This window comes from Astyanax mexicanus, chromosome 15 (genome assembly GCF_023375975.1).
Source record: "Astyanax mexicanus isolate ESR-SI-001 chromosome 15, AstMex3_surface, whole genome shotgun sequence".
NCBI lineage: Eukaryota > Metazoa > Chordata > Actinopteri > Characiformes > Acestrorhamphidae > Astyanax > Astyanax mexicanus.
Window position 1 is genome coordinate 30,644,729 of NC_064422.1, and position 27,505 is coordinate 30,672,233.

At 39.5% G+C, this 27,505-nt stretch overlaps 1 protein-coding gene across 2 annotated transcripts; it reads left to right on the forward strand.

Annotated features, from left to right (window-relative positions):
- Positions 1–27,285, forward strand: adgra1a (adhesion G protein-coupled receptor A1a). 2 transcript variants are annotated; one of them, XM_022668929.2, is made up of 7 exons: positions 1–1,002; positions 9,237–9,345; positions 11,887–12,014; positions 14,786–14,909; positions 16,747–16,898; positions 21,489–21,584; positions 22,318–27,285. In XM_022668929.2, exons 2-7 carry the CDS (start codon positions 9,331–9,333, stop codon positions 23,792–23,794), a joined length of 1,992 nt encoding a protein of 663 aa, XP_022524650.2. In that variant the 5' UTR covers positions 1–1,002; positions 9,237–9,330; the 3' UTR covers positions 23,795–27,285. The 2 variants fall into 2 exon arrangements, with proteins under 2 accessions (XP_022524650.2, XP_022524651.2); XM_022668930.2 differs by lacking the exon at positions 9,237–9,345.
- Positions 27,286–27,505: the final 220 nt, after the last annotated feature.

Consider the following 27,505-nt stretch of genomic DNA (forward strand, 5'->3'; position numbering starts at 1 on the left):
TCGCCTTGTTGAGGGGGGACGGCAGGATCCGGCAGGAATTCAGAGCACGGTTATTATTTTATCAGCTGGTGCTTTTAATTGGCCGATTTTTGCTTTTTTTTTTACACAGGGCTGAGGTTTTTATGAGCTTTGGATGTTTGTCTTCCAATGGGAATTGGATTTTTTTTACCCATCCACAGTCTTTCAGGTAGATAGATAGCTGATAGATGATGGACCGTAGAGCAAAAGAAGCCTTTCCACACCAGTTGCTCTTTGGTTCATGTAGATAGGTAGGAGTGTTGAGAGAGACAGACAGAGAAGGGGCAGTCAGTTCTGGTTTGGGTGGTCTCTAAGCTGCTTTATGGTCACTTATTGTGGACGTTTTACAGGTTTAGCAAGCTAATTAGCTCAAATTCAGTCAGTGGCTGGTTGTAGGTTGGTTTATGTGGACCGAGCTTAGGGGTGTTGGCTTGCATTACTCACACTCATAGGCTACACACACACATACACACACATGCTCGCCACTATGACTAACCCAGCTCTAGCTGCGATAGTGAAGACGAAGAGAGGATGCTATAGCCAACTCGACTGACTGGCTGTCTTACCATTTGTTGCAGTACCGTTTTTCTAAAGGCATTTTTTTTTACGTTTTTTACCCTATATTAGCTGTGTTTTTCTCTATTTTTCTGTCATTTTCTATTTTTTCCTTTTCTCCCTTGCTTTTTTTATTCAATTTGTTCCCCCAAAATCAAACACTCACGTCACGCCCAGCGAGAGCTTTCTTCACCTGAACGGACTCTCTCTCTCGTTCTCTCTCTCTCTCTCTGAACAACCCGCCGGTCTCGCGCGCGCGCGCGCAGATGGACGCGGCGGCGGGTGCAGCGCGCGCTGCCTCCTCTCGCCGCCGCTCGCGCCCCGGACCGTACTCTCACCACGTGCCGCGCGGCCTCCTGCTGACGGACTGCGAGAGCGCGCACCCACCGCTGAACTGAGAGGCTGGAGCGAGACTTCGCAGAACTGATGGTGAGTGAGCGGGCTGGGGGACAGTAATGGCAGAGTCTCCAGTGCTGAGTTATTAACGCTTACAGGTGTGAGCTGTGTAGAGTTAACTCATGCAGCAGTGGATCATACTTATAATCAGTCCTGAGGCCGGATTCCTGGACGTGGATTAATGTGATCTGTGACTAGAGAGTACCCTGCAGTGCTGGACTAACTCCTGCACTGCTGAGTTAACCCACTGCTGATGCTTTCAGTGCTGAATTAACTCTTATAAGAGCTGGGTTAACCACTGCAGTAGGGGTGGGCGATATGGCTCTAAAATAATTCCATGATATTTCAGGGTATTTTTGCGATAACGATATACTTGGCGATATAGGAAAACAGAAAAGTAATTAATTAATTTCAGGAATATAGTATAAGAGTATAACAGCATAATCATAATGTGGCAAAATAAATAATATAGCATAAAATAATATAATGCAGCAAAAAATATTGCAGAATATTTAGTGCATGCATATAAACTGCAAACTAAAACAATTATACAATAAATACAGCTAAAGCTTCACAGTAAATAATAGACTAGTTTTAAAACAGAACATCTCTATTATCACAATATGGATTTTTAATATCACAATATTTCTGTGTCACGATATATTGTGTACGATATAATATTGCCCACCTCTACACTGCAGTAGCTGAATTAAGACTGACAGTGTTGCATTAACTCAAAGCTGAATTAATACTAACAGTGCTGAATTAACTCAATGCAGAATTAACTCCAGCAGTACCTATAGTACTGAAATAACTCATTGCTAAATTAACTCTAGCTCTACCTACAGTGCTGAATTAACACCAGCAATATCTATAGTTCTGAACTAACTCAATGCTAAGTTAACACCGGCAGTACCTACAGTGCTGAATTAACACTAGCAGTATATAACATTGCTAAAGTAAGTCAATTCTGAGTTAATATCAGCACTACCTACAGTGCTGAATTAACTCAATGATAAATTAACTCCAGCAGTACCTACAGTGCTGAATTAACTCAATGCTGAATTAACACTAGCAGTACATAACAGTGCTGAATTAACTCAATGCAGAATTAACTCCAGCAGTACCTATAGTACTGAATTAACTCATTGCTAAATTAACTCTAGCTCTACCTACAGTGCTGAATTAACACCAGCAATATCTATAGTTCTGAACTAACTCAATGCTAAGTTAACACCGGCAGTACCTACAGTGCTGAATTAACACTAGCAGTATATAACATTGCTAAAGTAAGTCAATTCTGAGTTAATATCAGCACTACCTACAGTGCTGAATTAACTCAATGATAAATTAACTCCAGCAGTACCTACAGTGCTGAATTAACTCAATGCTGAATTAACACTAGCAGTGCATAACAGTGCTGAATTAACTCAATGCTGAGTTAACACTAGCAGTACATAACAGTGCTGAATTAACTCAATGCTGAGTTAACACTAGCAGTACATAACAGTGCTGAATTAACTCAATGCTGAGTTAACACCATCAGTACCTACAGTACTGCATTAACTCACTGCTAAATTAACACCAGCAGTACCTGCTTTGCTGGTTTAAGCCTTAGTGCTGAATTTACACATTTAGCACTAAATGTACACCTTTAGTTCTGAATTATTAAGTACATTGCCAAATAACACCTGCACTGTTAAATTCACATCACTAAAATAACACATAGTGCTGAATTTTAAGGCAGTATTAATTGAACTGAATGCTGAATTAACACCAGCAGTTGCTGGTGTTAACACCTAGAGTGCTGAGGTAACACCTAGAGTGCTGATTTGCCTTGAGTGCTGAATTAACACCGGGAGTGTTTTGATGTTACCCCTACAGTGCTGTTTAACTATTTGTGTAGACTAATCCTAGTGCTGAATTAACACCTATAGTCCTGGTTTAAGTCTTAATGTTAAAATAACACAGACCGTGATTAATTTATCTCTTAGTGTTGGATTATCATAGAGCATGACCATTAGCACAAGCAGGGTTGAATAGCTACAGTCCTGGTTTAAATTTTAGTGCTAAAGTAACACTTTCAGTGCTGAAATATCATAGTTCTGAATTAACTCTTATTGCTGAATTAATACCTGCAGTGTTATATGAACCCAGTGCTGAATTAACCCCACATTGGTAACAGTAATAGTGTTAATTTGTTAATAGTACATTTAATGTGTACACTACAGATTTAACTCTTAGTGCTGATTTAACACCTGTAGGGAACTGGTTAGGTTCATCCTGGACCAAAAGGATTTTAAATGGTGGTTTATCATTGACATGGAATTTTAATTTAAGACTTGACTTAATCTGCAACCAGAACCTCAGCTAGTGATTAACACCTGCAGTGCTTAATTGACATTGACAGTGTGGGAATGAAGCCTGTAGTGGTGAATTAACTAACTAGTGGTATTTGTCTTACTTTTTGTTAGCTTTGTAAGAGTTTGATTACAAGCCCAGATAGAAAGTTTTTCTATGTGTTTTGAATAACTTTAACTCTGCAGTGAAACACAGTGAAAAAAACAGTGAAATTGTTTGTGTGTGTGTGTGTGTGTGTGTGTGTCCTTATTTAGTTGTTGCATCTACTGGAGGCTACTTTTTGTATGAACTGTTGCACGTCTACTTTAGCTATATTTTCGGACTGGATCTGGTTCATACACTCTTCACTCATATTCACTGCAGTACAGGATTGATAGAGTTGAAGTCGTTCAGTTCAGGTATGTAATAAGCAGGTCAGTGGAAGCGTTTTTGTGCTTTTCATGTAGTCTTTGTCGAAGGCGGGTAGACGTGATGCACAGAAGCGTTTTGCTTGGAGGGCAAACCGTGCCGGTGAGTGTGGAAGCTAGAAGAGTCGTGTGCTGAATATCAATAGTTGCTGGCAGCTCCCGGTCACAGGGGGGCTGTGGCGCTTGTGACCGGGCGGGCTCCTCCTTCTCGAGCTCATGGGACCAGCGCTGGGGGCGTGGGAGTATGGGAATTCATGTGGAACTCAACAAAAAAACAAAAAAAAGAAAGACCCCAAACCTTACCGGTCTTATTATTCTCCACGTATTGTCTGAAAGGCACAATATGAGTCATTGTAATAGCAATAGTGTGAGTATTGAAAGATTCCACGCTGGTAAAAACCTACCGCACCCCCAGTGTTCTCCCTAAGGTTCTCTTCCTCTTCAAGGCCTTTACTTGCGGGACCGTCTGTCTTGACGTGAGCAGCGTCGTTAATCACAGGCACTTAATCATGTCCTTTTACTTGCTCTATGACGTAGTTCTTGCTTGTGCGGATCCCAGATCGATCGATATTCCGTCCGACCGCTCACGCATGTTTGTCAGTCAGGTCTAACTCATGATTAGAAGAGACCTGAGATTACAGCAATTGATAGAGAGGCCTGTCAGCACCATGGAGAAGGCCAGCGAGGCAGCACACGCTTAAGCACCAAGGACAGGGATGAGGTGGAAAACAAGAGACTTAATAGAAGAGCAGTTGTTGATATAAAAATAAACAAGAAAAAATATATAACATTTGTAGGTGTTGGAATATTCAGTTATATTTTCTAACAGCAGTAAATAAAAGAGACATGCGTGAGTGGAATCAGTAGGTTTTGCTATTGGGCCAGTGGTAGCAGGAAATGCTGGATTATATTGGCCTGTAGGTGAGAAAAAAATATAGCCTAAATATAGCAGTCTGTGTGACGTCATAAGTTTGTTTAGGTTGGTTATGCTTAGAATCAGGGCTGAGCAACTATTTGAAAATGAATCAAAACTGTCATGATGAACTAACAAGACTTGATCTTGCCCAAGTATTTTACTCACAGTGTGTTTTCAGGTACTGTCCTCTTATTCAGTTACTGTAGAATGCAGTGTAATATTCACTGACCACAGAACTAAAAACTGAATATATTTATTTTTAATCAAATTCCTAATTATATTGTTCTGTGCTTTAGATTATTAGTTCCAGGAATAATGAATGATCTTCAGACCACAGAGGATATCAGGATCAGCATATTTTATCCCTGAAAGGATATGTACATGGTACAAGCCACGTTACAGGATAGCACAAATCCCTTTCTGTGCGTGTCGTAATTTAGAGATGCAATGCAAATGTGAGTGTGCACTGTAATCAACAATTGTACGCCATATGGGCTGGATTCAGGGATTCATTAGCATTTTTTGTTGCAAGATGGGAATACTGCAGTGTTTCGTGGTTCAGATCTGGGGTTGGTTGTTTTATGGTGTTAACCTCACAGGTCTTTAAAAGTTGTGCATCTGGTTGTAAGGTCAGAGAAAAGGAGAGGGAGAAAAAGAGAGTTTTAAGTGTGTTAAGTGTGTGTGTGTGTGTGTGTGTGCCAGTGTGCATCTGTATTGCCTGAAACAAATACAGGCAGTCATGTTCTCTCAGAGAGAGAAGCTTGCTCACTGGAGCACAATGATCGACCAAGTTTTGTCTCCGAGTTGAACATGCTCACTGAGGCACACTGAAGGAGGGGGTAAAAATTATGTCTGTGCCTGGGATGTGAGAGTTAACTCCATTTTATTACATACTGAAGAGCAACACTGTCAGTCTAACTGGGTATGTTATAACACCAGAAATGTAGAAATTCAACTGAAATTCAACAATTCTCAATACCAATTCTGATACCATGGCAAAAAATTAAACAATAAAATACATGTATTTTATTTTTCATTTATGAGTTATTGAATGGAACATTTGCAAATAGTTACATACCAAAGATTGAAAATTTTTTTCCAGGTTTTCATTAAAGTTGCCACCTCTAAATATTTGTCAGCCTTAATGTATTTTTGTTTTTATTTATAAATATTTATGTCCCAGAAGACATGCTAAAACAACTCAGTACACCTAAGTAGTTTTTATTCAGAAATTTGTTTGATGTGCTATTCTAGTCATACATCTAGCTAGCAAGAAGTAGTGCAATTTTTGTCATAAATTAGCCTCAGCAGTGCCGTTCTTATCCTACATTTAAATAAACAGTGGAATTTAAGTCCTACATTTGTCACAGCAATGGTACGTCAGTTAGATGTAGTTAACTAATTTGTAATTTACAGTTTAAACAGTCAGTCATTTAGTAAAAAAAAAAAACAAAGGCTAAGTTAGCTCAGCTTAAGTTACTTTAGACATGTATTAGTCCTTATTTAACTTTTCACATTATTTAAATTTCCAGTATCCAGTAAATGTTAAGTATTCTTTTTCCAGCAACAAATGTGCAATAGAGCTTTTGTAACACTAGTCTTATCTTTGCTATTATTTTGAACAAAACAGTATTGTGACTAAATAATCAAACAGATTTGTTGGCATAACATTGCCTTTGCTGCCCTGCATCTGAAAGGTCTAGGTGTAATAAATAGGTCAGTATTCATATTACAAAACAGTGGAATATAACCCTATTTAGGAATATCAAGCAAACAGTTCTGTCTTATGAAACTCACTCGACCTGTTAAAGCAGAGCATAGTAACACAGGGCCAAGCCTGCATGTTAAAAACAAACAGGTGAAGGTGTTGATTAAAACAAGAATAAACTGACCGGGATCCTAATATCAACCCCAGCACTAACATATAAGTATAAAATACTATATAACGATCATTATTTGTCAATAGCAGTTTTCTTGTATAAAGACCTTTTGATCGCTGAACCAGCTTCCCTGCTGTATTGGAGATATTCACCCACATTCAGAATAGAAACTGTTTCACTAGTGGGCTGGATGTTTGTATATGTCAGAGGCATGAGTCAAGCCTAAATCCCTAAGTCTCTCTTTTAAGTTATATATATATCTGGGTAAGGCAAAAATACGAAAAAAAAGAATCCAAGAATAAACGGACCCAGGACACATTTAAAACAGATACAAATCTGATCACTCAAATTACTTTAGGAGGTGGTCTGAGAGATATATGAGTTTGCCTTCCAAACAGGGTCTGGAATGGTTCCATTATTGAGATATTGTCCCTGGATTTGTGACACTGTTATGATTTGTATTTCTTCTTTAAAAAAAAAACTTCTCTGGAAAAAAAGAGACCACATAAAAATGATGAGCTTCCTAATTGACCTCATTGAAATCCTCTGGAATATAATCAAGAGGAAGATGGATGATCACAAGCCATCAAACCAAGCTGAACTGCTTGAAGGAGTGGCATAAAGTTATTCAAAAGCAGCGTGTAAGACTGGTGGAGGAGAACATGCCACAATGCATAAAATCTGTGATTAAAAAACATGGTTATTCATACAAATGTTCATTTCTGAACTCTCTCTGAACTCTCAACTTTATTAATATAAACTTGTTTTCTTTGCATTATTTGAGGTCTGAAAGCTTTTTTTTTTGTTATTTTTGGCCATTTCTTATTTTCTGCATATAAATGCTCTGAATGACAATATTTATATTTGAAATTTGGAAGAAATGTTGTCCATAGTTTATAGAATAAAACAACAATGTTCATTTTACTCAAACATATACCTATAAATAGCAAAATCATAGAAACTGATTTACAAACTGAAGTAGTCTTTTAATTTTTTTCCAGAGCTGTGATACAATTGTTTTTCAGCTTGGAGAACACATTTTGAAGTTCAGAGTCACCCCTTGGATCTTAGAGAGCCTGGGTTTTATGCTCTAAAGTATATAAAATATATATCTTCTTCCCTGATCAGAAGAGTGTGCAGTGCAGTTTTTCTTCTATTTTAATTATAGAAAGATCTCTTAACCGTCTTCTTTTATTCAGCCTAGTCTGCCATGGAAAAGATGATGTCATACCAACAATGAAAAATTAATTGTCTCATATAATTTTCATGTTTTATTGGTTTAAATCTTCAGATTTGGGAAATGCTCTATATTTGTCTACGCATTAGCTTAGTATCCCTACATAAATAACACATATTCATCACTGCAGCGTTGTTGTCTGACCATATACATAGATTATGTTTTTGTGAGATTTTATTATAGATATTTAGATATTTATGATATTACTCACCTTCCTCTAACTAAGATGCGCCCTTGACTTGAGCAATAAGCTCCTGGAGCAGAAACGGGGTTACTGCACAGAATGCTAACTGTCCTTAGCGAGTGAGTGATGACCTTCTTTCTCTGTGTGTGTCCATTGGCGGAGCCCTGCCCAGCTTCGGCTCAGCCTTCACTCTTTGTGCACTGACCTTTTTTTCTATGTGTGTGCTGATTGGCTGGAGCAGGCCCGAGCTGAAGCAGGCTGAGCAGCCGGGGGAGGACTCTGAGCAGGTCCTTTCCCAGCACTCAGCCAGGCCTCTCGTCTTTCTGCTCAGGATAAAATCTTATGAGGAATCCTCTAACACTGGAGGAATGCAGTACCTTGACCTGATTTTTTAGGAAGCTTTTAATGCAGGTCTACCTCAGTTCTGGTACCATTGTGTAGCACTACAACACATAAAATAGCACCAGGATTCACACAAGTGGTGATTTATATTTAGGTATGATCCTGGAATATTAAAAAAAGGTGATTTTGTTACATTTAATGACCACTTCTGTAAAGTAAAATTCATTCACCAACTGACCATTTTAGATGCTTAATTTATAAAAGCACAGTTTGACAGATTTAAAGTATGTCAGGAGACACTGATATTTATCAGATTTGTAATGTCTGTTGAAAAAGACAAAGACAAACCTAGATGGCTGTCAACAACAGACCTGCCAATATGTACAGAGTATGCATTTTTACCTCTCAGTATGCTTGTTCAGTTCCATGTTTTAAAGAACTGATCTGAGATCTGTGCGTAAGCGGAGAGCTTTTAGCCAATCAGACTGCTTTATTATGAACCAAACACCCTGCCCTACCCACCCATGTAGCCTAGCGTCACACTTCAGTCAGAGACCTTATTAATGATGATAATGAGTTTGTCTGTGTGTATTTGTAGCTGCTTAATACTGATGTAACGAGCCTTAGTCCGAATATGTGTCTTGTTTTACAGTTGCAGTTCCTTGCCCCCTGTTTACTGTTTAAATAGTTTTTAAATGGTTCTAATTTATGACGTATTTATTATGTATTACGACAGTAGAATTGCCACTGATTGGGGTGTGTAATCCTGCAAATGTAAGTTCAGAACTGGAGCATTTTAGATTGTGTATTGTGTTGCATTTCGACCCTGATAGCTTAAAACATTTATAATAATAGAGAAAATTGCATTATCACTGACAATTATTATTATTACTATATTATCCTAGTCTTTTGTATTTACTGCAGCCTTATTGTGTTATAGGTGCCAGATACAGACAGTACTACAGCCTGCAGCAGGGAGGCACAGTTGCAGAAGATACCAAAGCAGTTTAGACGTCTGCATCGTTCTTCCAGACATGGGCATGCTAAATGTGAGCGCGCAGCTGTTACATGACTTTCTGCCCCTTTTTTTGCTATGCCACCAAAATGTAGTCAGCTAATACACTCAGTCATTTATTCCACTCCTTAATTGTGGCTGCTTAAACACTTCACTGAGCACCATCACTGATATTACCTGACAGTATGCATTTTCACTATAAATCAAAAGCAAACTGCTGAAAATTACATTTAGCACACACACAGTACAAGCTCTTTTACTGTGGGCTCCATGTATCCTTATAGTAAATTACTATAAAATTACTATTACTATAAAATACTTCAAACATGATTAAACTAAACATGATATGTTATTTTAAATACAATATTAAGATATACATTAAATGGTACCGTAATATGTACGGTGACATACAAACTGTAAATAATGAGACTGTTAAAATCCCAATCCTTTTGTCTAGGGATGCCTTTTGTCTTGTGGTATCATTAATGAGTGCCATTCCAATACATTTGATGATCAGGTAACATTATCAGTAATAAATAAAAATAATAATAAAAAGCTAAAAAAAAATGTATGTGTTCAAATAGAACACTGGAAGAAACAAGCTGGACATCACCAAAGAAAGGGTCAAAAAATAACCATGCATCCCTTCTCAATACAGCCATAATTCAGCTAGCTGAAAATAAAGAAAACAAAAAGCCATCTACACTAAGATTCCCGGAACAAGCACCAAAATGCACTCTGTAATATTCAGCAAATAAACACAACACAGAGTCCTATATGGTATAGAATCTACAGCATCACATGTCTTTCTTACAAAGCAATACAAAACCCAGCCAACATAAGGGATTTTAAACCAAACAGCTTAAGTCAACTTAAACACCCTTTCTTACTCATTCTGTATCTTTGTTTGCACCTTTATGCGGAGTGTCTGCCACATCAAGGGCTGTCCCAGTGTAATTATGATGAAGGGGGAGTGACCTGTAAAACCCTCAGTAGTGAGGCTGCGTTCAGAATTGTTCACTATTACAGAAAGAGTGCACTATATGGTGTGTTAGCCAGTGGTTAATAGTGCACTATTTCTGTAATAGGGAATGATTCAGAACTCAGTCACAATAAGAGCATACTCTATAAAACTTTATGAAACTCTGTGAAACTCTGTGAAACTTTGTGAAACTTTGTGAAACTTGACACCGCATGGAAGTGCAGCTTGGAAAGCAGAATGGAGGAGTGGATGGATTTTTTACATAGTTCCCACATTATTTTCAGTAAAATATTTTTTTCTGCTTATATTTACACTATTAGGTGTCAGGGCATTTTTAGGCACATTCTCAGTCCCAAGATTGAATCCTGAATTGATCTCATCCCCCTTAATTGAAAGCATCCTTTAAAGCAGAGAGTGTGACTTCCCGTGGAGTGTCACTCTGTAGTGGACTGTTAGTGAGTACATAATGATTTGTGAAAGGCTGTTGCACAAAAAAAGCAAAGTGTTTGCACGTGACATAGATCCTTCTCTAAACAGTTTTGTCTCAACAGCATAATTACTGTGCATACATTCAATGCTACTGGCCTAAAACTGCTGGAGTGAATATCCTGGTGTAAAACTGTGGCACTGCTGTCAGAACCTTCTCAGAATGTCACATTATATACAGTAGATATTGCGTAGTGTAATGTACTATCTTTAAAAACTAACAGATCAGTTCAGTACTGGCTGATACGCACTGAATCAACTATCCCTATTGATAATTAAGCAGTTACACTCTTAAAAATGAAGGTGCTCTTAAGGTTTTTTTAAATAGTGTCATGGAACTACTTTTCAACTCATGAAGAAGCTTGTTTGTAAAAAAAAAAAAAAGATGTGAGAGTGTAAAGAACTTTTAATGTACTAAAGAACCTTAACTTGACGTAAAGGTTCTTTAAATATTAAAACTCCAAAATGCTACTTAATAGGACCAAAGGTGGTTCTTCTGTTGCATCACACAAAAAACCCTTTGAAACTATTTTTAAGAGCATTCTTTTCTTTTTCATTCATAAACAATTCCTATCCTGTAACCTTGCTTTCCAGTACACTCTCCATCGCCTAGATGACTCACCGTGCGTACAGTAATCCCAGTGCAAGAGTAAGAGGAGACGAGTGGTCAGTGGGCTGGGGATGTAGCTCACTGTGATATTGCAGGAGAGGGTCAGGATTTCACAGCGTTTTTGTCATGCTTAGAGAGTATCTTTGGTGTATTTGGAGAGAGGGGGAGGAATGAAAGAGAGAGAGAGGAAGAGAGGGAGAGAGAGATGCTGCATGCCAGTGGGGATTGAACCTCTCAGTTATACAATGAATGGGAATCTTCAGTCTGGGTGATAAAATAGATACACTAGTAGAAAATGATGTGTGTGTCTGTGAGTATGTGTGGGTGTAGTCTTTTTGCCTCACAGGGACAGAGCTTACTCTTTCAATCTATTTATCCCACTCTATCTCTCTCACTCTCTAGGTCTCTCTGACTCTCTTGTTGTCATTTCTTCTGTGGATTTCGGTGGATGTGTATGTTTTTAATTCAGTATGGCTCTTTTTCCGTATGTTTTGCAGGATTTAAAGAGGGTGCTTTCCTTCCCTCCGTATCCAGGGGATTACCTGCACCCGGTTGTGTACGCGTGCACGGCGGTTATGCTGCTCTGCCTGCTGATATCAATTATGACATACATTATACACCACAGGTATGTGTTTTTAATGTTGCTGTTTGCCATGTATCACATGCCTGTCTGTGCTTATCCAAATATTGGTTACATAGATAAACATAATTTTCTAATTCTTATTATTTTTTTCTTTAAAATGAAAGCAATAGTATTCCTAAATGGAAAAGTGGCTAAAATATTCTAATAAATGGCATCAGTGTGCTTCTGCTACCAACCCTCCAAAGCCTGATTTATTTATTCTATAAACAGAGTGGTCTGGTAGGTTTTCCAAGGATATTTTCTGGATGCGTCAGCTTTTGGTGGTTGAAGCTCCACAGAAATAAAACAAAAGATAGGTGGAAAGATAAAAAAGAGCTGGCAACATGAAAGCATGCATAACACATAATCTAAATTTGCTTAAATACTGTGCAATGGTGACTGAAAAGCAATGTACCCCTATATTGTTATCTTGTTTATGTTTCTTTTTCCATTTTTATTTTACTTCCCAATGTTGTCTTTTTATTTTATTTCCCTTTTTTGTGAACCCTCGACTACCTCCCTCTTTTGAGAATTATTATGACCTTTTTTAACAGTTTTTTATACTTCTGCTGGATTTTTGCTGGCTAACTAATCAAGTAGACTTTGGCTATGTTCAGAAAATGATCCAGAGTGAGTATTGATTTCCAGTACAATTTTATTCAGATATATTTTTCCCCCATAAGAATGTTTTGGGTGCAAAAGTGTGTGCATCATTCTTATTTAATGACTATACAAGTAATACCCAAAATTCAACCAACCCCATGGGGTACTACAGCAACCACTTTTTATGCACTTTTTATGTTATGTTATGTTAGTTTTCAGTTAAGTAAAATATTTAACTACTATTAAACCATTATGTAAGCTATGTATTTATTAGAATGGAAAACTCCAATATAAGAGATACATTTTCTGTATTTTACATTTTAATTACCCAATTGCTAGAGATTTTTCTCCAGAACGACAGCATGTGTTGCAGCATTTCCAGCGCAGTCGGTCACTGAGGACAGCCTTAGTGGGGCGAGTTTTTGGGTCAGACTGTCATGGTGCAGAATTCTCCCTGAGTCACATTACTAATGTTTATAGTTTCATGGCCCTGGCTGTCACAGCTGAGCCCAGTGAGTAACATTTGCTGCGAGGAGAAGGGGGTCTCATACCACCCTAAACGGGGCAATGCCAAGTTTGTTTTACTGGTGCTCAACAGTTCTTTCTAAGAGACACTTTTACTCCAGGACTAAAAACTCTTTAGTCATGATAGTGTGCTTAGAATGCTGCAGTTTCCTTAACATTTTTTTCTAAGCTCTTGAACCCTAGGCTTATTCTTCAGTTACTAATCTTATGACTCAGTATTCAGTAACTGTGATGAATGTGGCCCTGTGATCCAGAGGTAAATGGTGGAGGAACACAAATCTGGAATATGGAGAAACTGTAAACTATAAAAAGCTTAACTATGGCTTTATAAGTGTGTGAGTTGGACTTATAAGCCATAACTAAAACCACCTAAAATTAGCTGTGCCTGTTGGGGCATGAGCTCCACGAGACCTCTGAAGTTGTCCTGTGGAATCTAGCATCAACGTATTTGCAGCTGATCCTTTAAGTTCAGGAAGTTGTGAGGAGGGTGGATCACATCAATGAGTTTTGGGTGCACATGGCCCTGTAGTGCTTTTGATAGGAACTTTTGACCTGTATTCCACTCATTGATAGGTTCATTTTACAAGATAATCAATGGTGTTAATCTGTATGTGCGTTTAATATACAGCTCTGGAAAAAAAATAAGAAACCAGTTAAAAATGATGAGTTTCTTTAATTTTACCAAAATTAAAAACCTCTGGAATATATTCAAGAGGAAGATGGATGATCACAAGCCATCAAACCAAGCTGAACTGCTTGATTTTTTGCACCAGCAGTAGCATAAAGTTATCCAAAAGCAGTGTGTAAGACTGGAGAAGGAGAACATGCCAAGATGCATGAAAATTTGGATTCAAAAACAGGGTTATTCCACCAAATATTGATTTCGGAACTTTTCAATCTTTACGAATATAAACTTTTTTTTTTTGCATTATTTGAGGTCTGAAAGCTCTGCATCTTTTTTGTTATTTTAGCCATTTCTAATCTTCTGCAAATAAATGCTCTAAATTACAATATTTTTACAGTGAAGAACAATGTTCATTTTACTCAAACATATATATATATATATAAATAGCAAAATCAGAGAAATTGGTTCAGAAACTGAAGTGGTCTCTTAATTTTTGTCCAGAGCTGTGTATAGTTATAAAGTATTAGAATCTACCTATACATGCTATGCCCATAAATGTGTTGTTCAGTAAATACTGTACAATCTGTAAATAATGCTGGGTTGCCAGTTTGTAATATTATACCACTATGCTGTATTACACTGACATGCATAAAGTCATGGGATGATTCCATGATAACATTAAACATTAATGTAACATTAAACGACAGAGCAGGGTCAGCAGATGCTTAGGTGCACAGTGTGCAGAGGTCACCAACTTTCTGCAGAGTCAGTCACTACAGACATCACCAAACACAATGCAGACGAGCTGATACCTTCAGAAACATAATGTATGTTGTGCCATACAATTTTTAACTGAGTTAAATGGATTCAACCCATCATCTAAAGTATGTCCAACCTTGTATCAGTTGCTATAAAGGACAGTTGCTACGGAATACATTTTGATTACAGAACCACATAAGGTCTGCTAGGATTTAAGGACTGATGGGGTTTGCTTCTGTCTTCTGTCTGTTTCTGGGTGAAGTGTGATCCGAATCAGCAGGAAAGGATGGCACATACTCCTAAATTTCCTCTTCCACACGGCCGTGACGTTTGGGGTGTTCGCAGGAGGCATCAACCAGATCAAGTACCCTGTCGTCTGCCAAGTGGTGAGGCCCCTCCCGCTCTAATCACCCCAGCTTTGCAGCTCCCCCCAACTGCATTATCCATGCCCTGTGTCCCCAGTTCCAGGCTCAGAGTGACTAACATATGGCCTCTTTGACTTTTCAATTACCAAACCACACAGCCCCCCCTCTGCCTGAGCTGCTGAGCAGGGAGAGGATAATGCGTTGGGGTTGGGGGGATTGTTTTCGCAGTGCACACTGTGTTCTTTGGTACGCGCTGCTGGTAATGCAGATCAGTGGATCAGAATAATTTGATTGCATGTTTATGTTATTCGTGCACTAATTGTATATGTGTATGTACTACTAATGACAGCTGAGTACACTGGATGTATTTTTTTCTTTTTCTTTTTTGCCTAAAGACTGATTGTAAACCAGGCTTCAGTGATCTTTAAAAACAACGTAAAAAATATTTGACATTATTACGTTAAATTACTAATATTTATTAATTTAGTCTTAAGTCATCCAAATAATCTGACAATATAATATAAAAAGGTAAGAAAGGTACATATAGGGAATATATAGGGAATGTTTGGAAAACTCATTTCATCTTACATCAGCATTTATTTCATTGATGATTTAATTGATGTATTTTTTTTCTGGTCTACTTCATCAAGTTGTTAGTCTACATCAATTCCTGCTTTTCAGACCTGCCAGACATTCCAAGAAAAAATGGGACAGTAAACCATTTACACCTTCAGATAAAAAGCAATGAGGTGTTTCAGGTGTTTTGTCCCATTTTTCCTGCAAACATATCTTGAGATGCAACAATATTGGGTTGAATCACATTTTTAATTTTATAATTCTCCACACATTCTCTATTCATCCGCAGTCATGCTTTTGTATTGTTTGCAGGATGTGATTTTGCATTGTCTTGTTGAAAAAGGCATGAACGTTCCTGTTCATCTCAAAGGCAGCTCAAAAAGCTCTGTAAACTGCACCGAACAAACCCTGTACCATGCCAGACTCTGGCTTTTTGACCTGTTGTTGTGACCATATGGGGTGGGTTTTCCCAAAAGATTCTTAGCACTAAGATGAATCTTAGATGGTTGAGCAAGCTTAACACTTCGCACTCTCTCTCTCTCAGTGTTAAGATGTTTTACTGTTAACATGCTTTTAAAACTGGAACCTGGATCAAATCCCTTCCAATTATCCTTTGAGAAACATTGTTTTAAAATCTGTCTCGAATTTCTGACAGACTAGAGATCCTCAAGAGCTTCTCAATGTCTCAGCCTTTATACCAGATCAGGATTACCCTGTTTGATATCATCATTATACCAAGCCATACATTTCTTCTGCCCCAATTTTGTTATACATCCAGGAATGGGTGTAGATTAACAAGTGAAGTGATGTTGACCAGACAAAACATTAAATACATTGGGTTCTGCCTACCCTGTCTGTTTAGTTTCTAAGTATGGACACTACTACAATAATTGCTGATCTGGGATGTGTTTCCAAACTTGTGATTGGTGGGCTCCACATGCAAAGGCCACGTTTTGCGAGTGTGTTGGTGTGTATTGTGTGCTGACAGCCACCAGCGTGCTTGTGCGTGAGCAAGGTTAGTGAGCTTGCTGGCTCGAGTGCTGTGTTCACAGAGGCAAGGAGGACACCTGCATGGCCCAGCTGTCTGAGAAGGATTACCTCATCCACTCCACACAGTGCACCTGGGTGCTCTCTTCCCCTTCAGCAAGCAGCACTCCGCACGCGCTCTCGCGGTCTGAAGAGGCCATCCGCTCACCACTGAGCTGCTCTGTGATTACACGCTCACCTCCTTGCCCAGCCTGGCTGGGTTTGTGCTCACTGTCTTTGTGTGTTCTTCTCCCAGGTTGGCATCATCTTGCACTACTCCTCTCTGTCCACCATGCTTTGGCTGGTGTTCACTGCCAGGAATCTATGTAGAGAGGTCTCCAAGGCTCCGCCTCCACCTCAGGGCAGAGATCCGCCTGCACATCACCGCCCCAAAGCCACCATATTCAGGTAAACCACACTGTAAAAAAAAAATCAATAAAAAAAAAAGGTGTATACAAAGTATTAAAAAGAAATTTCTCTATGTTAAGCCCTATCCGGATGGGATTAGTTTCTCAGAGGGACGTCTGTGAAAAATATTTCACACTTCTACTCACTGATAAAACTCTTACATCCGGACTGCAATTGAAAAAAAACAGGAGGACCAGTGAGTTTTTTGGCTTTTTTTGACATCACAATCAGTAGCTCCAGTTATTCCATCCGCTGTTGTGTTTCCATGAATCTCTGTGGAAATGTGCACCCAAAGTGTAATTACAGTGTGTGTGGCAGGGGACAAATAGCTATTTTATTAAACACAAGGTGACAAAACCTAGACATGCGGATCCGGACGGGACTAAAATCACCTTACAACCACGGAGTTCAGGGAAAAACAGTACATAATTCAGCCTGTAATTTTCTCAGAGGACGTCTGAGAAAAACACATACATTCTCGTTTCCAAATGGGAATAATATCACAGAGGACCCCCCATAAAAGAGAAAATTACCCCATGACCCTCTGAGAAACTAATTTTGTCCGGATAGGCTTATTTTTTTCAGAAAACAAAGAAGGATTTACATTAAAAAAGCCTATGTATAAATTAGCAGGAAAAAGTGTCTCAAATACATGAATTACCTCTTTTTGGGACAGTGCAGCAGAAGAACAATTTATGACATTACAGAAATCACATACTAACTATCCACTGCCTGCAAAAGAACAATACAATTGTGTTATTGAGCTTTATTGTTGTTTTTATTTTAGTTATTTAGTTATCCCCCAATGTTTTGTTTAAGTGGAACATTTTATTTGTTTTTATTGTCAAATTATTGCCGCTCCACTTATTTGAACTTGCAAGACGGGTGTTCTGTAGAGCAATATAGAATGAAACAAAGTCATTGTACTTTAATGAGCAATGAGCAATTCAGCCAAAGTCTCCCCAGAGGGACAGGCGTAACAACATACACTCACAAAGCATTCCTGTACAACTATTTATTCATGCAGCAATAAGCATAATAAGCAGCAGTGCAGTGGATAACATCATGCCAACATCATCATGTATTGTTCACATAAACCAGATATACTTAAATACAGTATGTATCTTATGGGTCTAAGTATGAAATTTCCACTGATTTGAAGGTCCATAGTGGACTTGAATCTACCTATAGACCTAAATTCCTCTGACATAAAATGCATTTCGATTGCAGCAGAAATGTGATCTCTGTGATTCTGTGACAGCCATCTCTAGAGTTTATTTAGAATGTTACATTAAAGATAACAACCAATAAAAGGCAGTTCTGCAGACAGAAACAGTTACAACCCCTTATAATGACAGACACTGCCATTTAGATTTGCTGAAAAAACAGTCTGGATAGTTCTTTTAGTATTTGATCTGGAGCACACAGTGTCCATTTCCTCCAAAAAATATTTGGAATATTGATTCATTTGCCCATAATACATGTTTCCACTGTGTGATTCTTCATCCCAGATGCCTCTGAGCCCAAAAAGTTGATGCAGCTAAGTTGATGCTGCTATTTAACATTAGTGGTCTATTTTGCAAAGTAAAAAGAATTTTAAAGTGGTTTTTCTGAATAAAATCAGACTGTAATCACAGCAATCTTGAACACAGCAGGATTGTTTAGCAGCTTAGAAACCTTTTACTGTATTTGAGTATTACTAGAACTGCTGATCTCCTGGAGTGTTCAACACCACAGTCTTTAGAGCATAGGTTGGCAATAGGCAGCCTGCGGGCCAGATGTGGCCCGCAAGCGTGAAACATCTGGCCCTTGAGGTTGTTTGAACTATAATGAACGATTATGAAAAAAAAAAAAAAAGTAAAATGCTTTTCTGGCAAACTTTAGTTTGCACCTGTTCTCGTTTTTCTGCTGGTTCTCGGGCTCCCTATCTTACATTTAAGCAGTTTTTTCCCACCTGTTTCTCAATTTAGAGCAGCAGTAGTATAATGAACCGCGAACCTGACGACACGGGTTCGATCCCTGCGCTAGGAGCGGTGTTCTTCCTTGGTTTACCTGCTTTATTTTCCAAAAACAGATTTTTTTTTGTGGCCTGCCACGTAATGTCTTGGAAAATATCTAATTGCCGACCTCTGCAATTAGAAAAACAGCCAATTAAAGGCAGGTCTGCAGATAAAAAAAATCTTGTTAAGAAAAGATGAGAACAGAGAATGACAGGACTGATTAGAGCTATCAATAAAGCTACCGAAAAGAGTCTCCATATGCATGAAAATCTTGAGGATAATAAGCGATTACAGCATAAGACCATGTTGGGTTCCTCTTCTGCCAGCCAAGAACAGAAAGCTTGGGCTGCAGTGGGCGCAGGCCCCACAGATGGCAGAGTCTGTTCACAAATTTACATAAAGAATACACAGTAGGATCTTAGGGTAAATACAAGCATGGGCATCACCCGTAAACCTTAAGCTGAAAGTGGATTTACATTGGAATTGCATGGTTTTGTGGGAAGTGCAGTGTTTTTGGAGTAAAGCTATGTTACTTTTAGTGTTGTTTGCACCCTCTGTTATCTCCTTTGGATATGAAACTAGTAAAAAATAAGTATTTTCCAGGTATTCTAGGTGAACTAGATAAAACAAACGATGACTTGTACAATGGTCTGTTTAAAAATGAATGAAAAGCAACATAGGTTTGCTTTTTTGATGTTTTTCTTTTTTCACCATTTGTACTATACCTATACTGATCTGTAAGTTATAAACTGCAATACTGACCAAACCGTAAAATTTTTATAATAATGCACCAGGTCACAGATTCATCCTCACCTAATTTCATAACAATGAGAGTTATTCGGTGGCCTACCATATCCAATTTCAAATAACCGTCTTTTGGATGAAGTAAAACGAGATTCTCCTGAAAATCTGCAGGAACTGAGTGATGCAGTTATGTGAACATAGACCAGAATCTTTAAGGAATGTTTCCATCATCTTGTGAAATCAATGCCATGAAAAACTGAGGGTGATTGAGAGCGTAGGAAAGCCCTATCCAGTATTAGTGTTGTATTCTTAATAAAGTGCTCAGTGAGTGTGTATATATACTGTATAATGAACAGATTTGAGATGATTGCACTTGCAAAATACCAATTCCTCTCTTTCTCTCTTTTAATTTAATAGCGCACTTGAACAAGGCATATGATTATGTGCTGCTGCAGTAGTTCTAAGGTTATCTCTCAAGTTTAATAAAAAGGCTATAATCTCACATTACACATGCCAGCTGTAAAATATCATTTCCAGAGGCTGATTATAACTTTTAGCCTGTGCTAAAAGCGGATGCCCTTATGAGTGAATAATAGGTGTGAATCATAATGGGGAAAGGTGACATTAAACAGAATATCGAGGGAAATTTCCAGAAACAAAAGAAGACGCCAGCAGAGGAAGACAAAGCTGGAGTGACATGCAGTTACTGAGGCAACGGCAGCAGGTGTCAGAGTGAAGCAGACTTCCGTGTGCTGTCACTCATTATAGCAGGCCAGTTTTCGGTGACATGTTTTAGTGAGGATAAGAGGAAGGCCATTTTGCTGCTGTCTCCTAGCCTCTCTTTTACAGATGCAGAGAAAGAATTGTTTTTTGGCCTTTTTTTTCTTCGAATGAATAAATAAAATGGCATAAATTAATTTTGTGTTGCCTTTTAAAGAAAAACAATTACAAAGTGTTGTTATGAAATGACAACAAATGGAGCCCATAACCCTCCACCAATTCCACACTTTAGATAACTCTGTTATCTCTCCTTCCTAAATCTTTCTGACTTACTAGACTGACATTCTGTGACAAGCAGATGCTGCCTGAACTCCAGCCCAAAGATTTCTTGAGTTCACTCCCCTCTCGTTTCAATCTCCTCCCGAATAATCACAAGCTGGAGGCATGTTGCGAACTAGCAAAACTACAATTTAAAAATATTTATAGAACACCTGACATATTTAACATCACAGTAGAGAAACTGCAGACAAACCAACAAAGAACACTACATTTACCTCAGTGGTGCTCTTCTAATCATTAATTAATTTCAACAGTGGCATTCCAGCCATTAATTTGAGCAGTTTTACTCAAGTCCCATGAGAGTGAAATATACACAGAGAAAGTCAGTCATTCTTTTGATAAACAAACAGGTTCTAAGGCTAAATTAGCTCTGGTAATGTTACTGTCCTAGCCCTGTACAGCTTGTACAGTATATTTCAGTTTGTGAAGAGGTAGTAAACTCATACTAAGTGAAAATGAAAGTGAAGATAGTGCTGAATGCTTTATTTAGTTTAATTTAAGGTTTAATTTATGAAAATAGCGAAAATAATGAACATAAACCTGATGTTTGTTGGCTCTCCTTGCATGCTCTCTCCCTCACTGCCCCATCCACTCATGAGTGCTACTGGTGCCTTATTTTTGTCTAAAATTATTCATTTATTTCACTAATTTAGCCAAAACCAAAGAGTTATTTTTCTTCACTTGCTTACCAAGGATTCCAGGCATGCATACCCTCCTCATATTCTGTACATGATTGCATTCACTGTTACTACGGCCTCACAATTTCTATTTGCCTTTTTTCCCTCAGATTTTATCTGGTCAGTGGTGGGGTTCCCCTCATTATTGTTGGGGTCACTGCTGCAGTTAGCCTGGACAACTACGGGAGCAGAGATGATGCCCCTTAGTAAGTACATGGTTCACCAGCACCGTCAGAGAGATGGCAACCTTAGCCTTAATCATGCTCACATTGATTTTCTGCCTCCCTCGCTCTCTCTTTAACCCTGAGCACTGTGTTCAAAATGATAATCTTGACCTGGGCACCGATTCAGTGAGCACTAGAGCATGCAGATAACACACAGGCTACAAACCATACTTGACTTACTTGTGTTCTCTCAGATCAACAATTGCGTTCCTTTGTGCTGTGTTTATCAGTCTTACTGTGCTTGTGTAGAGTTCGTAGTGAGGCAGTAAATGACTTCTCGTAAGCATCATTGATTCTGTGAGACATATCTTAATTAACAAAACAAATTACAGTGCGGCCTGTTATTTAATAAAGGAGAGCACTAATGATGTTGTTGACTGAGCTGTTGAGTCTCTTGCTCTTTCTCTCTCTCTCTCTCTCTCTCTCTCTCTCTCTCTCTCTCTCTCTTACTCTCTTACTCTGACCCATTTAAATGCTAGGACTACGAGACTATTTTAACCAGTAATGTCTGGGATTTATGTCACTCACATGTGCAGCTCTTAAACTGTATTTTACTGTGGTATGGTAAAAGTGGTTCTGGTACTGTTGTTTATTTGAACTTTGAATCGTGAGCATAGAAAAGAGGATGAAGTTCAAATATAGTAAAGCAGCATATTTTCATACAGAGTGCAAGTTTAAGCTCTCTTTCTTTCTCTCTTTCTGTCTCTCGTTGTAGTTGCTGGATGGCTTGGGAGCCCAGTCTGGGAGGCTTCTATGGTCCCATTGCTTTCCTGGTCCTCGTGATGTGTATCTATTTCCTGTGCACGTTTGTTCAGCTGAAGCGTCACCCGGAGCGCAAGTACGAGCTGAAAGCAATGACAGAGGAGCAGCAGAGACTGGCCACTGCGGAGATAGGACACTGCCATGCTGGAGGAGAGCATGGAGAACATGGGGATCACTTGGGCTGCACAGCCATCACAGCTTCCATGTTGGCCAACGAGCATTCCTTTAAGGCCCAGTTACGGGCCACCGCCTTCACCCTCTTCCTCTTCCTGGCCACATGGGCTTTCGGGGCACTGGCTGTGTCACAGGGCCATTTCCTGGACATGATCTTCAGCTGCTTGTATGGTGCATTTTCAGTCACACTGGGGCTGTTCTTGCTGATTCAGCACTGTGCCAAACGGGACGATGTATGGCACCGCTGGTGGGCCTGCTGCCCGTCTAAACCTAAAGTGGAGGTGAACGGAGAGGCTGCGGCCAGTAACGCTGTCACTCAAATCCAAAGCCACACCACTCCCTCCCACAGCCAGACTCAAATCCACTGTCCGGCGGAGCCGCCTTGCCCGGCTAAACCTTTACTGTCCCCCCACCTCCACACTTCTCCTCACTGTAAACTCAGTCCCTTACCCTCCGTTCAGAACCATGCTAGCACCTGCTGTGCTGCTCTGCACTCATCATCCCCCATGCTGGGGGGCTCCTCTCGGCCTCAGTCGCTTCCAGACGAACTGCCTCGGCCCACTCTGCCCTTGCAGAGCTGCTTGAAGGACAGGACTAAATCACGCTCCTTCAACCGGCCACGCCCCTGCCTCAGGGACTACGCCTACCACATGGCTTCCACCAGCATGGACGGCAGCGTGCACAGCTCGCACCTAGACAGCCCCCACAGTGTCCATCTGGACAACCCCCTCACCTGCCATGCATCACACCTGGACAGCCAGCTGTCCTGCCACAGCCCACACCCAGACAACCAGTTGCGTTGCCCAAGCCCCAGCCCACACCTGGAGGGCCTGGCCTCACACAGTCTGCATGACAGCATCTCCTGCCACAGCGTGCACCTGGAACTGGAAGGCCACGATGGACACACCTGCCACAGGCATGCTTGCTGCGCCAAGGCCGACCCATTCTCCAGCTTCTGCTGCACAAAAGCAGACCCCTTTGCCAGCACTTGCCAGACGGAGGACCCTGACTCGAGTTCCTTGATGTTCAGTAGCGCCAAAACGGCCGATAAAGAGGACGATGTCATGCTGCACTTGGATATCCCCCCTCCGCGGGGTGCCCTGCCCTGCTCTCAGGCCACTCTCAGCAGAAAGGGCACCCTCAGTCGCAGGGGGACGCTAAGCCGCAACGGCAGCCTACATGAGGATTACGCCTATAGCTCTGACTCCACAGGTAACATTAGGACTGGGCCATGGAAAAACGAAACCACTGTGTAGCCCAGTAACTGATGGGAAGTGACCTGTTCCATCCTCCTCAAGCTAAACTACTGTGTAGTCCCAGGGCTGTTACCCTCCTAAAGAAGGCCCCTTGACCTCTGAACTAAACTACTGTGTAGTCCTTCCGCTGTGGCTCTCATCTGCACTCTCCCGAAAAACCTCAAAACCTTCACTTTTACCACTAAATATAAATTTATATGGCTTTGAAAGATTTCGCTTCCCACACTCAACTCACCTGTGTACATCCTTTGGTTTAGCACGATTCTCTGCCATTAAAAATGGTTCTGAGGTAGGAAGCGCACTGATAAAATGTTTTTTTTTTAAGTCAATTGATTTTTGTACATGTTAAGTGTTCTTGGGTACCTTTACATAATGTGCAATTACTTCAGTGTGAGTGAATGTGTGTGCGAGTGCATGTGTTTGTGTGCACCCCCTAGATGCACTTTTAAAAGTCAAGAGGCTTCAAAGGGCTCTTCATGTGATGTCATAGAACAACTGCTGTGTAAAAGAGATGTGTGAGTATGAATAACCTTAATAATAGTGGAGAACCTTTAAATGAAGTACCTTTAAAAGGTTCTGCACACTCAAACATCCTCTCTTCACAAAAACGGGCTATTTTATAATAGTAGCATAACACACGTTACACAGTCCATTCAGAATAACCACTACCTTGTTTTTACACTTTGTAGCAATTTTATCAGCTGCACTGAGAAAATAGAATTAATTTGTAGTCCTGTATCTGTTTCTCTGTATACGTTATTATTCTCCTTTTACCTTGTTTTCAAGACCCACAGGAAAGAGCAGAGCAGGTATTATTTTGGTGGTGGATCATTCGCAGCACTGCAGTGACATTAAGTGACATGATAGTATCATGTTAGTGTGTTTTGCTGGTATGAGTGGATGAGACACAGTAGTGCTGCTGCAGTTTTTAAACACCTCAGTGTCACTGCTAGACTGAGAATAGTCTACCAACCAGAAATATTCAGCCAACAGTGTCCTGTGGGCAGCGCCTGTACACAGGCAGACCATGGTTCAGTAGATCTGCACAATTGTTTGGATTAATCTTTGGTCCTTTGGTCAAACTGAAAATTCGGACCAAACAAGGTATGTGTGAAAGCCCCTATAATTTTTTGATTGAACCAAAAATGGTTCTTTTAAAGAACCCTTTGAAGCATCTGTATGTTTAACAGTGTGTGTGCATGTGGTAACATGCGCTCTTGTTTATGTGTGTGTGTACATATGTGTAGAAGACTTGTTAACGCGAAAGAAGAGATTTCTATCAATTTGAGTTTTATTGCCAAAAGTGATCACACCAGCACTACAAACTGATGTGTACAAACTGTGAATCGTCACATTTAAAAGATGTGCAAGTTGATGTCAGTCAAATCTAGTCTTGAATTTTATGGGTCAGGTCGTGATTCAGATTTGCTAGAAGTTTTCCACTGCACCAGTGAACATCTGACACCTCTCTATTCTCCATAGTCCATCATCATTAAGATACTCTGACGTGAATTTTTTTTCTTCCACAAAAACAGCTAAACAAATTGTCTTCTGTCTGTTACCATGGTGACAGAGCGTGAAGTGAGGTGCCCAACCAGCATGCGTTTTGAACTGCACATGATCTGCACATAGTGTTTTCCTGCAAAGTGCACATCTAAATCAATGGCCTTATTGAGTCTGTCAGTTCTGCATTGATCCCCAGTTTTTTATGTTGCACTGAATCACTGGAGCAGTTTTAGTGTAACGTGGATACGTGGGGGTAAGCAGGCCTGGTCTGACACTGTAAACAAAGTCACTGAGCATCAGGAGTTGAAGCTGAAGTATTTGGAAATAGTGGCTGGGTAATTATCACAGTGCTGCGCCTTTTGGTCTTCAAAATCTTAAAAAAAAAATTAATTACTTTGATTATTCATCATATTTTTAATGTTTTCATATTAGCACTGTGTATTGGAAAGAACTTTGCTTTAGGTAACACAATACAGGAATTCAGGATTCAGTATGTTGTGAAATACAGTGACTTTGTAAGCAAGGCTATACATTGCATTTGCTTAAATTAAATTAAATAAAACCTTTTTCATTACCATGAAATTTTACCACAACTGGGTGGACAGCTTAAGCTTTACCCCAACTAAATATGGAGGCAGTATAAGAAATATTAAGTTAATATGATTACTTGATGAACATGACATGCACATTTCTGCAGTACCTTGAAAATAAAGCAATGTGAAAGTTGTGATGTCACTGATGTTAAATTAGTGGTTATTCAAAGATGATAGGGGAAATAGGAAATTCTTGGACTAGCTTGATACTTTTTTAGTGAAAATAGGTATTTAAATAATTAAAATGATTTTAAATTGTTTAAATTTTTAAAAATATTCAAAACTGCAAATACAATTTTGGTATTAAACACAAAAGAGCCTCCACATCAAAGGAAACAGTATAAAATGTACAGATACTTTACAGTAAAAGTTAACATTCCTCTACATTGATAAAAATGTATTAAATTATTTAAACAATTATACTGAAGACACAAAAGGCACATTATACTGATATTGAACCGCCTACTGTTCACAAAACTTCTGTTTTTTCATTCTCCCTGTCACTGGTCACTCTTGGCATTATGCCTTTGTCCACAGCCACCACTTTCCCTTTATATCTATCTTACTTCTTACTCACATTTTCTTCTGTAGAGTTCTTTTAACCAACGCAAGCTCACACCTCTCTCATGAGTATAAATTACAGCTTACCCTAACTGTGAAATGTGCAGTAAAAAGAAAAAAAAAGATTAGCCACATGATCATAGAGAATACGCCAGCAGCTACACGTTTCCGAGCTCTGTTCTGGTGTAGAATTGCAATCTGTCACACAAGAAAAAGCCACGTTAATCCTGCTAGATAGCATCTGTCTTGACATTTGTTTTGAATGGGTTGTGCCGTGTAATTGATAAGGATGATAATCAAAACAAGCGTCAGTGTTGGAGTCATGCTGAACATTTGAATCAGTCTATTCCTTGTTTCTTCATTTTGGGTCGTGTTGTGTTTCTCTGTAAGCTCAGGGATCAAGTTGCATTTTTTCACCAGTAAAGCCACACGAAAAACTGCAAGTGCATGCAATTAACGTAACCGTCGGCCCCTGTGCACCACATGGACTGTCACTATAGAGGAAAAGCGAGATGAACTGCTGCGAGTCGAGTCGTTTTCTACACTGCCCACACCGACTGACCCCGGCCCAGCCTATAGGTGTGCAGATGGATGTCGCGTCACCCTCGTCTTTTACTTTCATGTGTGAAGGGACATGAAACATGTCAACATGCATTTCGTTCCATGTGTCGTGCCATATGTACACCCATCTCTTTTTGATAGGACATGAAAAGCGCTGCATTGATCTTTGTACAGTACATGTGACCTGTGCTGTGACCTAACCCAAAGCCAGCCATTTTGTTTCTTTTATACATTTGCCACTGTTTCCAATAAATGTATTTTATCACCATGTGCAGCTCTCGCATTTCTCTCTCAGGTTTACTCTGCAAACTGCAGATAGGGAAAAGGGAGGTCATGAATTTTCCTGATTGAAGCATGCACGTCACATAAATAACAAGACATTTAAGCCATTCCTTCACTGAAATGGATTTCATTTATGTTTTTCAATGTTCAAATTGAATGCCTTTTTTCATCCAAAAAATTAAGGATATGTTTATCTTTTTCAGTTATA

Coding starts and splice junctions, on each gene's coding strand:
- adgra1a (XM_022668929.2), top strand. Junction 12,015..14,785: donor ACATACATTATACACCACAG/GTATGTGTTTTT, acceptor TTCTGGGTGAAG/TGTGATCCGAATCAGCAGGA. Junction 16,899..21,488: donor CCCAAAGCCACCATATTCAG/GTAAACCACACT, acceptor TTTTTCCCTCAG/ATTTTATCTGGTCAGTGGTG.